At 40.7% G+C, this 13960-nt stretch overlaps 1 protein-coding gene across 1 annotated transcript in view; it reads right to left on the bottom strand.

Annotated features, from left to right (window-relative positions):
- The window catches only part of LOC128985584 (protein dachsous-like), a 218633-nt gene that overhangs the window by 179295 nt on the left and 25378 nt on the right, over positions 1–13960 (bottom strand). The window contains exon 2 of the mRNA XM_054405201.1: positions 5513–7303. Coding sequence (XP_054261176.1) covers positions 5513–7270 — 1758 coding nt within the window. The 5' untranslated portion in view covers positions 7271–7303. The remainder of the gene's footprint in view (positions 1–5512; positions 7304–13960) is intronic.

Below are 13960 nucleotides of genomic sequence, written 5' to 3'. Positions count from 1 at the left end.
TAATTTTATTCCTTTTAAATATGATTACTCATAATGTTAACAAGGAAAACTCCAGAGCCATTGGGGCGGAGCCCGAAAGGATTTTTGAGATAAGAATGCGTCTATATGTTAATCGGGAATGTGAGCTATCATCACACCAAATTTCAGCCCAATCCGACCAGTATTTTTCGCGTTTACTTGTCACAAACATACATACATCCATACATCCAAACATTCTCATTTATAATATTATAGTAGGATTAATATCAATTTAGAATTGTATGAATAGCGACTTAAGTGTTTGATTCTTGGGCCTTTGAGATTACTGCATCTGCATCATAATTTAGTAAACGACTCTATTTCCTTAAGAAACCAACTATACCAACACGAGCACAGCATTGTATCTTCCGGAAACACCTTGTCTGGTCGCATTTAGTGTTCAAGAGTGTTCAAGTCAAGTCCATTCGATCTCACCAAAGCTTTAATGTAGAACCAATATTACTAGAACAGAAGAGACACCGCGTCCAGGACTAAATCAAACCCATTAAGGCCGGTAATTTTATAAAGTAAAACGATTCTAGCTGAGGTGAAATGAGCGCCAATTTGGCGCTGCTGTTAGGCGTCCCACCGAATCATCGCGTCGTATATGATTAAATAATTTTGGTTTTAGAGTTTTAACCTGACCAGGACTTGAAGGTATTTCTCAATAACCACGGCTAGACCACTTAAACTGGTTCCAGGCATCTCCGGGAAATTATTCTTTTTTGTATTCAAGGGCGGAGACCCGTTTTAAACATTATGTGTGTAATATGCTTGAAATTGGGATTGCAATTGGTTTTTGTTTTAGTTATCTTTTGGAACTTGTTTGCTTTGGACGTATTTCATACTTTTTGCGAACAGACAAGGATAAATTGTTTTACAAATACTACTCACATTGCTGTTTTGAGCTTAAAATCAATTCTTTTTATGTGATTCAAAAACAGCAAATGAAATATTTTGATTTAACTGAGTAATAGAACAAAAGCAAGTTTGAATATTTTGTATTCGTGGATCCATCAAGCAATATTTAAGTAAGCCAAACATTTACTTGTAGTAGAAACTGTTTTATCATCCGTTCTGGGAAACGTAAAGAGGACAAGAAAATGTAATAATAAACCGTGCCGATACAAATTAAGTTACAAAAAATGTCAATATCAATGAACTATCGTGAAATTACGTTAAACTTGTTTATTTTCAGATATTGTCAGAAAGGAAACTTATGGTACGTTTTAATTACAGTCATGAATCGGGCTGAATTCACGCGATGCACAAAGAAGTCGAGCAACTAGTTGCACTATATAGATACTATTTCATTTCAAGTAAAATATAATGCAATGATTTGAAAATGTGCATTTTATCAGCTGGTGCGACAACATGCGTTGAATTATGTATCGAATAATTTAGTAAGTAGGTGAGGTAATGGTTGTAAAGCGAACGAAGCACGCATGCGCAGGTGCTCGGCTGCGCGGCGTGCTTGCGCAGTGCAACCGATAACGGCGCACACGCCGTGCGCAACCAGATACGTGTAACGGTAATATTTGTACGACACCACGTTTGATTTATTCTATCAAACATGAGATTCTTTATGGTTTAAATTTTGATTTTGAACTCTGTGTGCACTTTATGGACGAAATATGACCTGTTCTGTACTAATTAGGTAAACGAAGGATTTTCTAAACAAATGATTAAGTTATTAGGATTTTTTAAACTTCGGGTTATTCTAAAGTATACACAGAGAGTATGTGATCATTGCTATACCTAATACATACTATATTAAGATTGTAAGGAATATTCTTTACTTATTATTAACACACATTTTCGTTTTAAGCGGATTATGACACATAATTTACTTATCAGCGTGGATTTTTAAAATATTTCAGGGTGGATAGCATAAGAGAAATGATTTTAGGCGACGCAATCCTATTTTAATTTTCCTGAGTATCATTTTAATCTTCTTAAAAATTTTACTTTTTAGAATGAAACAAAAGTTTACACAAAATTAACTATTATTGGGTTTTTATAAGGAGTTCTAAAACGGCCAGTTTGTTATCGTTAAACTCGTTTGTTCTACCTTTTCTTTAATGCCACTTACAACAGATAGTCAATTTTTTGGAGTTCCTAGGATCATCTAGTATGTCCATCTTCAACTGTTGCATTTTCCACACAACCGACTGGCCCATCTAAATTAACCATTCCCGGACCGTTTGACGATAAATCTCCAAGTGACGATGGCGAGATGGCCGTCGCTGGCCGAGCGGCGTCCGCACGAATCGACTATTCATAAGACTAGACTGGCTACAAGACGGGAATAAAAATTAAATTATTATTGTTGTGCCACACGGAATCGATGATCAGTACGTGGTTCACGTGCGGGATTGTACCTGTGGTTTGTAGAGGTTTGTATTTGTGGTACTCGGAGTGTCGAGGAGTGCATGGCCCCCAGTAATAACTAACTGCAGGTCCTTATCAAGACTCGCATACCCGGTAGAGTTTATGGGCTCTACTGACCTGCACTGACCCACGGACCGCGGGAACTCCGCCGCCATCTTGAGATCATGACATGTGTGCGGAAATTGAAGCGAATCAATGAAGAGGACACGTTGCAAAGTTTTCCTCAGGGTAAGAAATTGATTTACTAGGTCTGAAATTGACCACAGGGGAAACATTGCCGTTGTTTGGGGAAACGGGTAGTAAAGAAGAAACCCGAGTTGACTATCTACGTGAAATTTTGGACAACGGGTTCCGTTAGTCGTTTTAGTAGTAGAAAAACATGTTTGGAAGAGGCACTTTAGTCGCAAAAGTGTCACCACATCCTGTAATGGATCATTTCTTCTTCTACACATATTAACCAGATAAACACAAAATACCTTTGGATTCACAAGTATTGACAACACGAAAAGATTTTTCCCAAATCACAATCTAAAATTCAACAAACCCCGCCACTTCGCTCTCGGTCGCTGTCACAAACCATTTCCTGCGGGCCTCAGAACATCATTGAACAGGAGCGATGTTGGATGTTGAATGTAGAACGGGAGGTGCGAATCCCGAGTGGACCTTTTCACACGTAACCCTAGCTGGTAGAACAATACAATGCGGCGGTTCGGTTACAGCCCTGCGGCCTTCGCCAATCACTCAACCAGCCGCTCTCGCTCTCAAACCACTTGCAGCATCTCGGGAGCACGAGGTGTTTCTGAATCTGGGGAAATGTCTTATTGAACCGTCGATTTCAAAATAGGGAACAGAATTCACGTTCGCTTTGGGTTATCTATAATTTCCTTTTGGATTGATCTGAATCTGGGAAAATCTATGCATTTATAAGAATCATTAGAGCACATACGCAGTCGGTGACGTAGACCTTGAGAATCATGTGAAAATTTCAAGTGTGTACAGCAACACAGTTGTCTGAATATAGAGAAATCCCTACTAAACAATATTAGCATTAGAATACGTCCTCGGCAGCATAGCTATTTCTAGAACTTGAGCAAATTTATACAACGGCCTGAAGTTGGCAAGCGTCTCAAAAATCTTGGTTCTATAAATTTGAAAATATTTTATAGGTTTGGAGTTGCTATGCGTAAATCAGGATACATTCACGGTTGATCGTTTCCAGATCTCGCGTACATTTATGAGATGGGTCCTCAACGGTTCCAGCCAAACGTTCCTATTCATTCACGAGTCCGCTAAAAGTTTGATAGGGAAGAAGTTTAACCCTGGTTTAGAAATATTCCTCAGATAAGGCCCTGATTAAGGCTTACGCCTAAGCCGGTGGACTTTCTTCTGGTTTTGTTTGAGTATTTGACAATAGTTTATTAATCCTTCCCTAAAAGTCTACCGATCAATAAAGGGTTTAAATTCCCTACTGATTATCCTAGTAACTGATTATCCTACTGAAAATTCTTTTGCTTTAAATACTAGATATTACCTCAGTTGAAAACAAAACAATAGATTTACTAACAATTCAGAAAGTTTACATGTTGATTAGTATTTCAATACTTTTTTTTTTAAGAGGTTGGCGGCCTCTTTTAACCTTGCATTTGCACGTCCACATAGACTAAGCGCCCGTGCGTGGATCGTTTGCAGCAAAGCAAGGAGTGAGCCGGTACAGTACAAAGGTGAACTGTACTGATAAAATGTTATCGGCAGTGACCAGGATCCGAACCCACGACATCGCTGCCTCGGGCCCGAAGTCCGCGACGCTACCGACTGAGCCACCGACTCACTAAATACTAGTAACTTCGCAACACATTTACTAGAACTGAACACACTTATGTAACAGCCAAGCGTTTGCCCAAAATATCTGAATACCCAAGTGAATTTACAACATTATGGAGCGATCTAATCTACTTAATAAGTTATAAATAAAAGTAGAAAGGCTGATTAACTAGAAGGCATTAACATGTCAAACTAATTAACGATTAATATATCTATACTTGCAACGGGCAAATCTCTTGCAACCTAATTTATAGCATTACACCTCGAAGTTATTAGCGTCTTAATTAACAACTAGTTATAAATCGGGTGTAAGCTAAGGTGCTATTACACGATAGAACTATATTCTGATATATTTATGAGACATTGGATTACGTCATCGTTTATAACATAAATTCACGGGTGCTCTTAAAAGCTTTGACCTTTATTTGTGTCTAGATAGAATTAGTACTATCACTATCCTTTGTCTACCAACAACACAGACTCAGGCTAGAAAACGAAAATTTATCAGTGGAGCAAAATGAATGAAGTAAGTTTTCAAAACAAACGTTTTCTAACTCCTTATATTTCTAGGATCAGATCACGTTGAAGAATAAACTGAATAGGTTGTAAACCGTGGGAAACACTGTCCCAAAGATATTTGCCTCTGTACGCTTGTAATGGGCCTGTGACATTCACCAAATAATCAAACCCCCAGAGACAAGCGACGCACAGTGAGACGCCGAGATTCGATAAGAGACATTAGGCCCTCGTTAGACCTATGACAGTAAAAGGGATCCAAATTTATGTTAAAGGAACATATCAGAACACGGGAAAGATTTTTAAAGCCAAACCGAATATATCGGAAAGAAGAGTCGAAACCTGTTGGGATCATTAAAGGCCCACTTTCCCTGGAGGGACATAAAACTGCTGGTTTATGTGACGGGGGGTTCAGGGGACAAGACGACCCAGATAGCGCCACCCACCAACGACCCGGACCGGCGACAGACGCCGCAGCGAAACAATTAGTCGTCATAGAACATCTAGTGTCTTCAGATCCGTCTTCAATAGACGAACATTGTTGGGACAAAATGCATGCACAAATGGAATGGCGTTTAATTTGAATTTGGGTTTCGCGAACACTTGGAATTTGTATGCTGACAATTTGATTTGTAAACACTTTGCCAGTAGTGTTTGAAATTTCATCATAGCTTTAGTAGGCATTTCTGAGGATAAAATGCACATGTGGTGTTATCACAAATGAATAGAATAAAATAAATCCAAGGAAATCGATATCAACACTAACCTTGAGCACACAGTGTCCTTTGCTCTCGTTCTCCGGAAGGGTGATGTTGTAGAAGGTCTGGTCGAAGATGGGCTCATTGTCGTTGACATCGTGGATGGTCACTAGCACAGTCGCGGAGGACGAGAGGGGCGGATCCCCACTGTCCGTCGCCACCACCGTCAGTTGAGGCACCGGGTCAGTCTCACAATCAATGTGCGACTTTGTCGTGATCAGTCCAGACCGCGGATCTATCTGGAACCACGACGAATGGACCTCTGTGTTCTCCTGAATAGAGTAGGTCAGAACGGAGTTTTCCCCTTCGTCGATATCTACAGCTTTGATCTGAAACACCGAGGTACCGGGGTCCGCCACTTCCAACACGTTAGCGTAGTACACGGCCTCCTCAAACTGTGGGGCGTTGTCGTTGATGTCCGTGACCCGCAGGTGGAATGTTCGCGACGCGTGTAGAGGCGGTGTTCCCGTGTCCGTGGCTATGACGCTGAGTGTGTAGTTGGGCCTCTGTTCTCTGTCTATGGGGAGAGACACTATCACGAGGTAGATGATGTTGTCCTGTGTCGCCAACCCGAAGTGCCCCTCCCCTCCCTCCAGGGTCACGTTTACGTTGGAGTACTCCGTCTTCGAGTCCGGGTCGTTCACCGATATCCTAGCCACGAACTCGCCCGGTTGAGCCATTTCAGAAATCTTTGGTGTAGCGTCGTCACTGAGGAAGATGACGTTTATCGTGGGTTGGTTGTCGTTCACGTCGGTCACCCTGATCGATACGAAAGCGGTGGTTTCTAATGGTTGTACCCCGTGGTCTTTGGCTACCACGACGAGCTCGTGCACTTCTTTCGTTTCAAAATCCAACGGTTTGTTTACAGTGACCATTCCCGTTTTGGAGTCGATCTTGAACATCCCTTCTCTATCACTTTGTCTCCTGTTGATGGAATACTCGACTTCACCGTTCTCACTGGCGTCCGCGTCTGTAGCGTGAACTTGCAGGATCGACGTTCCGACTGTCGCGTTCTCGGGGACCGTGGCGAAATACCTGCTCTGGTTGAAGATGGGCTGGTTGTCGTTCACGTCCTGGATGGTAATGTTGACAGTCATTTGGCCTTTCAGTGGTGGACTTCCTCCATCCAACGCTTCTATCACAAGACTGTAGCCCGCTGTAGTCTCTCTATCCAGGAACCCATTGATCTGCAGGTCCAGGTACAGCACTCCGTCGCGCTCCCGATGCGACGACAGACGAAACGCGTTGTTGACGTTACCCGACACTATGTTATACCTTTGCGTGTTGTATATACCGAGGTCCAGGTCTCTCGCGGGGTTTAACGTCCTTTTCACGTCTCGCGGCGTATTCTCGGGGAACTCTATACTCATGACGGGGCTCGGGAACGTCGGCGCGTTGTCGTTCTCGTCTAGCACTCGCACTACCACTCGCACGTTCTCACCACTGAGCGGGATCGCTACCAAAGAGTAGGACGCACGGGTCTCTCTGTCCAGCGGCACCTTAGTCCTGATCTCTCCCGTGTTCTGCTCTATACTCAGTTCCGTGTCTACCGCACTCCCGGGCACCGGCACTATCAGGTAGGGCGGTCCGCTGTCACTGGAGGAGCCGTCCCCGATGAAGCCCACCCTGGTCCCCACGGGCGCTCCCTCGGACACCTCCAGGTCTCTGACGTGCTCGGCGTCGCACCCGAGGACCAGTAGCACCAGCAGCGGCCACTCGGTCCTCCACCACCGCCTGGGTCGCATCCTGCCTCCTGCGACCGCCATCACGTAGACACCGACACCATAGCGTCCACCTCTCTGCAACAAAACACACAGTCAGTCATGTAACAATAGAAACTACTTCTGACACTTAGCCCTCAAAAAGGCAACAACTTATAAATAACGCTCGCATGGATCAATATTTTATTATTACAATCTTATTACAATGCAAGATCTTCCAACCCATTAAGACCTCTTCTCATTAGGTGCACCTATAATTTACCCGTGATCTCCAACAAATACCAAAAGCCTCATATTTCTCAGCGAACCGGGTGGATTCGCAGTACAGTATTCACTTTGCAGCTAATTTGCACTGAAGGGCATAAATAATACAAACCCACAACGTATACTTAGGCACGTACGAAAGCAGAGGACGACAAAGTGGACATTTCTCACCAGGAAGATAACGGTAAGGTGTAAACCGTGTAACAGACTCGCCGTGTCTGCGGAGGATGGACGCATGCGCCATCATTCACGCAGTCGCAGACGCGTCACTGCACGTGTTTACGCTATTTACTAATGTCTTATATGTGTTGCAGAGACCGTTGGGATTTACTACTTTGCGGAACTTTGTTTTACTGGTAGTTAGCTATATAATAATTTTAAATCTCATACGTGACAAATTCCAAACGCATTTTCAGGACAAGTACTATTTCCACGACCCCCAACCGAGTTAAGAGTAATTACTGGAAGATATATATCGAAGTCCTAATGAATGCATGGGCAATTTTGGCAATAAAAACACGATTATTAGTAGTATTAGTAGTTTTGAGTTCAAACTTATTTTGAAAGAAGAGTAGGCCTATAGGCCTCTTCTCGACAAATATTCGGATATTTGCTAGTTCAAGCTTTTATTTGTATCCGTTCTGCAATTTTCAACTGTGTTCTGGTGTATTTAAAACTGGATATTTTGGGGTATGTTGGGGTTCATTTTGAGATGCAGAATGAACAGAAACCCCTAAAAACTTCTGAGCCTTTCTCACTTCTAGCCTGGAATAAGCTACATAGATTTTCTATAACGTCATTAAATATGTCACATTAATATGTCAAAAAGAGTTTTTGGTCGACCAGTGAACTTTCTAATGGAAAAGAGCCATTTTTACATCCATACCTGATCACAACTTTTGCATATACATATAATATGCAGTCAAAATGTATTATAAGAGATGTGTTGGATTACTCCTAAACACTTTAAAAGAAAAAGAGCACTTTTCACATAAATTCCTAAATATACTGGAAGCAGTTGATGCAAGAATACAATATTTCATGCAAAATAATCAAAGGATGTTTTCTTAAACGTTTTTGATTAATAAACACTTCAACAGAAAATATTTAGTTTTACAGTACATACATTTCTGAAATGGTTGATCAAGTATAAACAATCTAGTATGATGTTTTTCAAAGTGGCCAAAAAGAGTCCCTGTAGATAATTTAGATTTTTTACACTCAACCCTGACTTGTAACTAGTTGCAGTTTTTTCATATTCACTAACGTCCCCAAGGAATGTTACCGATACATAAGCATGAACACCGGTCACCAGACAGCCAACTACACAAGGCCGATCCTCGACTTACAACATGGACGAGATAAGCGCAATTAAGCACACTGTTACATCCGCCATTCCTTCAAATGTCATATTTGCGCTCGTGTTAATTAATATTTACTATGACTTACGGCGGCGGCCGAGTTCCCTGCATTCTGCCAGTTTTTGTCCCCGTCCTCGTAGCCGACCAGATTAGATCGATCCCATCGCATAGAGCAAGATGCGAGCAAGATCTACAGCAAGAGAGAGAGAGGGACAAAATGTACGTTCTCAGGACAAGGATCTCAGAGGTACTTAAGGACATTTTTGTAATGCTTTTTTATCCAAACTATTCTTAATAAGAATATGATTATATTGCTTCTATTGATGATTGGATTATTTCTCGAATGCTAAGATAACTTGAGCTACTTTGGGAAATCGCACTAACCATTTTTCGCCATAAACATTATGCAAATCACAAAAAATAATTATCACCGTGAAAACGAACGTGAACAAATACCACGTAGAGGGCACATGGATGGGCTACCTTTTAACCAAGTACATCAGATTATGTTGGTTGCATAAGAACAGGACATTTTCGTACCAAACTTCGATCATCAATGTAGGAGTGTGGTAAATAAGCAGAATAAGGGGTTTATTATAAGTTATTGTGAAACAAAGCACGCAACTGTTGATTTTATTGAGCTTGGATTTAGATTATTAGGCTGGAGTGATAAATATTAATAGATGAGAATTTCAAACGAGTTCATAACACAGTTATTGGAACATCCTTGAGTTTTTCCTTCCACGGCTGACGAACTAAAGATTGCAATGATATTTCAAAACAATCAACCAACTTTTTTACCAGTACACTTTTCCCTGTACATTCAAAATTTAATACTAAACTCTGGGAATATACCTCGTGTGAATTCCTCACATACCAGACAATAATGCATAAAACGCAATGAGAAAACAAAAGTAAAATCGGCATGCGATTGTTTTGAAGCCCCAAGACAGTTGCTAAGATGGCGGCGTTGGATGTTAGAGAGTCCCATTGTGGTTCGAGGGGCCATTAAAACCTCCTCGACTACCATAAAGTTTTAAATCAAGACTAATTAATTTCACTACAATCGGAATTACAGACGGCTAACCCGCAGAAGGTTTGTTGTATATAGGACTGCGGCCACTTATGATAAACACCTATACAATGTTGCATATGCCTTCACGGATGTTCGATGTACTTAAAATTTGAACTTTCGCCTCTGCAGATCCTAAGACGCCGCCTGTTAGATTAGTTGTACTGTAGTACATATGCAGCTGTTGCAGTCGTTTCAAATTCCTCTAGAGGATGTAACAAATTTTAGATTGTTTAAATAAAAAAAAATTATAACTGTTTCTCTAGTCTAATTTTTCTAACCACATTTTTGAATACTGTACAAACATTAACAGGTCTTACCTATATTATGTTGATAACTTTGGACACACGTGCCATTATCTTCCCTAAACCATATTTTATTATGAGCGTATCCAAAAATAACCTAATGTGACAGCTTTTAACTTTTAAGGTTTCTAACCTTAAATTAGTTATATACTAGCCAGTTTTAATTTAATCATCATCATGTTGTGGTGTGATGAAAATATGCACAAACGTGTCATCGTGAGTACTACGACTATCCGCAGTACTATCCTGATAATTAGACCAATTCGTATATACCAAGGCAAAAATGTGGTTCGGATTCCACTATAAACTGTAGGTCCCTTAGTTGCCATTAGCTGTATGGGCTATTAATTAACAGCTGTGTCTAAGGAATGTCGGCCTTAGTCACTAACAAGACTACAAGATCACGCCACTCATCCTACACTCATCTCCATTCATACTTGGCTTAAAATACCTACTATGTATGGTCGCCATTTCATCGAACAGTGTTAACAGTATACTGTTGGAAATATCTAAGTAAAACAACCAAATCCAACAACAACCAATAGATTTTATATTGTTAAATCCCCCTCGTCCTTTGTACTCAGAGTTCAGAATTCCTTCGTGGGCGGTTCACATATCATAGCCTAAAGCCGAAGAGAAACATTGAACATTTATGATGGATCCACAATGGCATTTCGGCCTGTTGGGTTTGAAAGGTATTCCACACGATCTATTTGAACGAAATAGAGAGGAATTTAGGAACAAAGACTTGTAGGGGTAGAATAGGCGGCTCAGACAGTGATTCTATATGGCTAATTAGAGTGTAGTAGACTAAAAGCGTCCTTTGTCCTTACGTGTTGTGTAGACGCGGCTCTGGCGTTCTCAGGGCCTTTCTGTAGGATCTTTCAAACCGATCCAGAATTTCAAGCTTACAAACAGAAATCAAAGTCTAGTGGAACGAACTTGTGTAGGCCAAATAATTAGCAACAAATAATGTTCGAATATCAAAACGTGTAAGAAATTAAATATGTATCGATAATGGTAAAATCCATAACAAAATTCTGGTCCACAGCACTAAACTAGGCGTTGAACGTTAAAAATTAACTATGGTAAAGAAAGTATACGATTTTGGGCATTTTTGGTTTGGGTGTGAAAAAAAACCCTATCGATCACAAAACCAGAGCATTGAATTTTGTACATAGAAATACATAGAATTGACTGGACTTGACGATTGTCCAAGTTGCTAAATACACAATTCAATCGATGTACCAATTTCAGAGAAAGGGCATAACTAACAAACGGTGATTCCACTATCACATTTTAACAAAAGGATTTAGAAATTAGTCTATTGCTTTTTTAAATGTAATATCATAACTGTTGGTGATTCCTAAAGCAACCAGGATGTTTGTTTGCTAATAGCATTCCTAGTATTACACTTCTAATCCTGTTTGTAGGGAAACTTTCCAAACCACCCCAACGACTCGGATGTAACCACTGGGTTGGCTTTGTCCTTGGATGAATTACACAAGTATGACACGAAAGTGTACGGTAACAAATTGCCTACTACATTGTCTCTGCATACTTATGGATCATAGAAGCGTAATTTCTAAGTGAGTAAGTTATCGAACAGTATGTTCAGATGTATACATTTATTTAGGAATCGATTATAATTAATTAATGAGAACTGATTAGTATATTTGCTTCAAATGAAAACCGTACAAGTCTTTTGTTCAGTTTTAATATCCTATCATGATCCTTACAGTTTTGACATTCAAAATTGAGTCTTTTAAATGTAGCGTTGTGTAGAGGATCCCAAACACTCAATGTTCTCCTAGGCCCAGACCATGGTTCATTATTCTCAAATACTCTCCGAAGACCATCATGAACGTATCCGTCACTTACCGTTGTAACGCCATGATAGTACATTTTAAGGCGCTCCTAGACCTAGACCAATCATGATCCATTCTCAAAAGCTACCGACTTAGTGCTAAGATTCACTCTTCAATCTTCAGAACTTCCTAGACCAATCATGTCCACGTTCGTCACCCGCATTCCACGTCATCAATGTAACACCAAGAATGACACTCCAGCTAGGCCTCCTAGACTGATCATGGTCCATCCTCAACAGCTACCGCCTTAGTGCTAAGATTCACTCTTCAATCTTCAGAACTTCCTAAACCAATCATGTCCATGTTCGTCACTCGCTTTCCACGTCCATCAAAGTAACACGAAGAATGACACTCCAGCTAGCTCTCCTAGACTGATCATGGTCTATCCTCAACAGCTACCGTCTTAGTGCTAAGATTCACTCTTCAATCTTCAGAACTTCCTAGACCAAACATGTCCACGTTCGTCACTCTCATTCCACGTCATCAATGTAACACCAAGAATGACACTCCAGCTAGCCCTCCTAGACTGATTATGGTCCATCCTCAATAGCTACCGTCTTAGTGCTAAGATTCACTCTTCAATCTTCAGAACCTCCTAGACCAATCAAGTCCACGTTCGTCACCCGCATTCCACGTCATCAACACCAAGAATGACACTCCAGCGAGGCCCTCCTAGACTGATCATGGTCCATCCTCGTTTATGACGCTGGTTTGTCACACCTGATGTGAGCTCATTTATCATTCTCATTATCAAAATCGATTTATTCTCGGGCGGCCAAGGCCGAGTGCCGGGGAAGGGGTGGGGCGTCCTCCGGATTTGAAAACACGATACATAAATCACTAAGAGTTAATTAAATGAGTTGGACTCCCCCCACCCCCCCTCTCGGTTCTCCCGGATTAAAATACTCATTTTCAATTCAGAAATACCATCTCATCTCCCTGCCATATCGTTAATGCCGGATCTTATCTCTATTATTGTGCTGGTGTCGGCTGTGCTAAACGCCTTCAGCCTCTTTTGTCTTTCAGCTACCGTTTTTATTTTTCATCGGCCGCCTCTAACTGTATCTCAGTGAGTTTTGGAGAAGCATTCTCTGCTTCTGGATCGTGTAGTGCCGATGGTTTAGGGGTGCTTGGGATTTTTGGTGACCGAAAGCTCGTAATTTTACGTGATTACTCGTATAATCTACAATTTGGAAACGGATTTTTTATTAGCTCGAATTTATATTGAGCTATATTATTGATACATAACATAAAATAATCAAACAACGTTAGTTTAACCTTCAGTATCCAATAGTCAATGGTATAACGTAAGCAATATTGTCTTTCAACTAAATTAAAGTCAACTCAACCAAATTTATCAAAAAAAAGTTGTAGATGTTCGATGGTAGAGTTGTCAATATTTAGAATGTTTTGTTTGTATCCCTTATTGAATCTAATTAGCTATTCCTAGACTTACAACAATGTTAGTAGGCCTACTGTACATGATGTGCAGTGCACTTACGCGTTTAAACGTTGCTTTCCAAAAGCTACGCGTCTTTCTTTCCAACAGACTGCGAAGAGTGATTTCTGATAGTACATTGTACAAAAGTCTTCCGCGTTCTGACAAGCATATTGCTACACTGAAAACAACTTTAGCAAAGTAATTACGTGTTTTCAATGCTAAACTACTTTAGGGCCATCTATTGCTTGACCTTGAGTATTCTAATGAACAAATCCAGAAGAGATAATTGGAAATAACGGCTTGTGGGCCAATTATGAATATTCCTACAATTACTGTGTTGGAATGTCCGCTACTCACTACTCACTACCACCTGATGGGCCTCTGCCTCTACTCAACAGAAAGGGGCCAAATCGCAAAGTCATCG

The sequence above is a fragment of the Macrosteles quadrilineatus genome, unplaced genomic scaffold, assembly GCF_028750875.1.
Source record: "Macrosteles quadrilineatus isolate MER2022 unplaced genomic scaffold, UCM_ALF_1.0 Scaffold_2__2_contigs__length_208266976, whole genome shotgun sequence".
In the NCBI taxonomy this organism is placed as follows: Eukaryota; Metazoa; Arthropoda; class Insecta; order Hemiptera; family Cicadellidae; genus Macrosteles; species Macrosteles quadrilineatus.
This window is presented reverse-complemented; position numbering and strand designations above follow the sequence as displayed.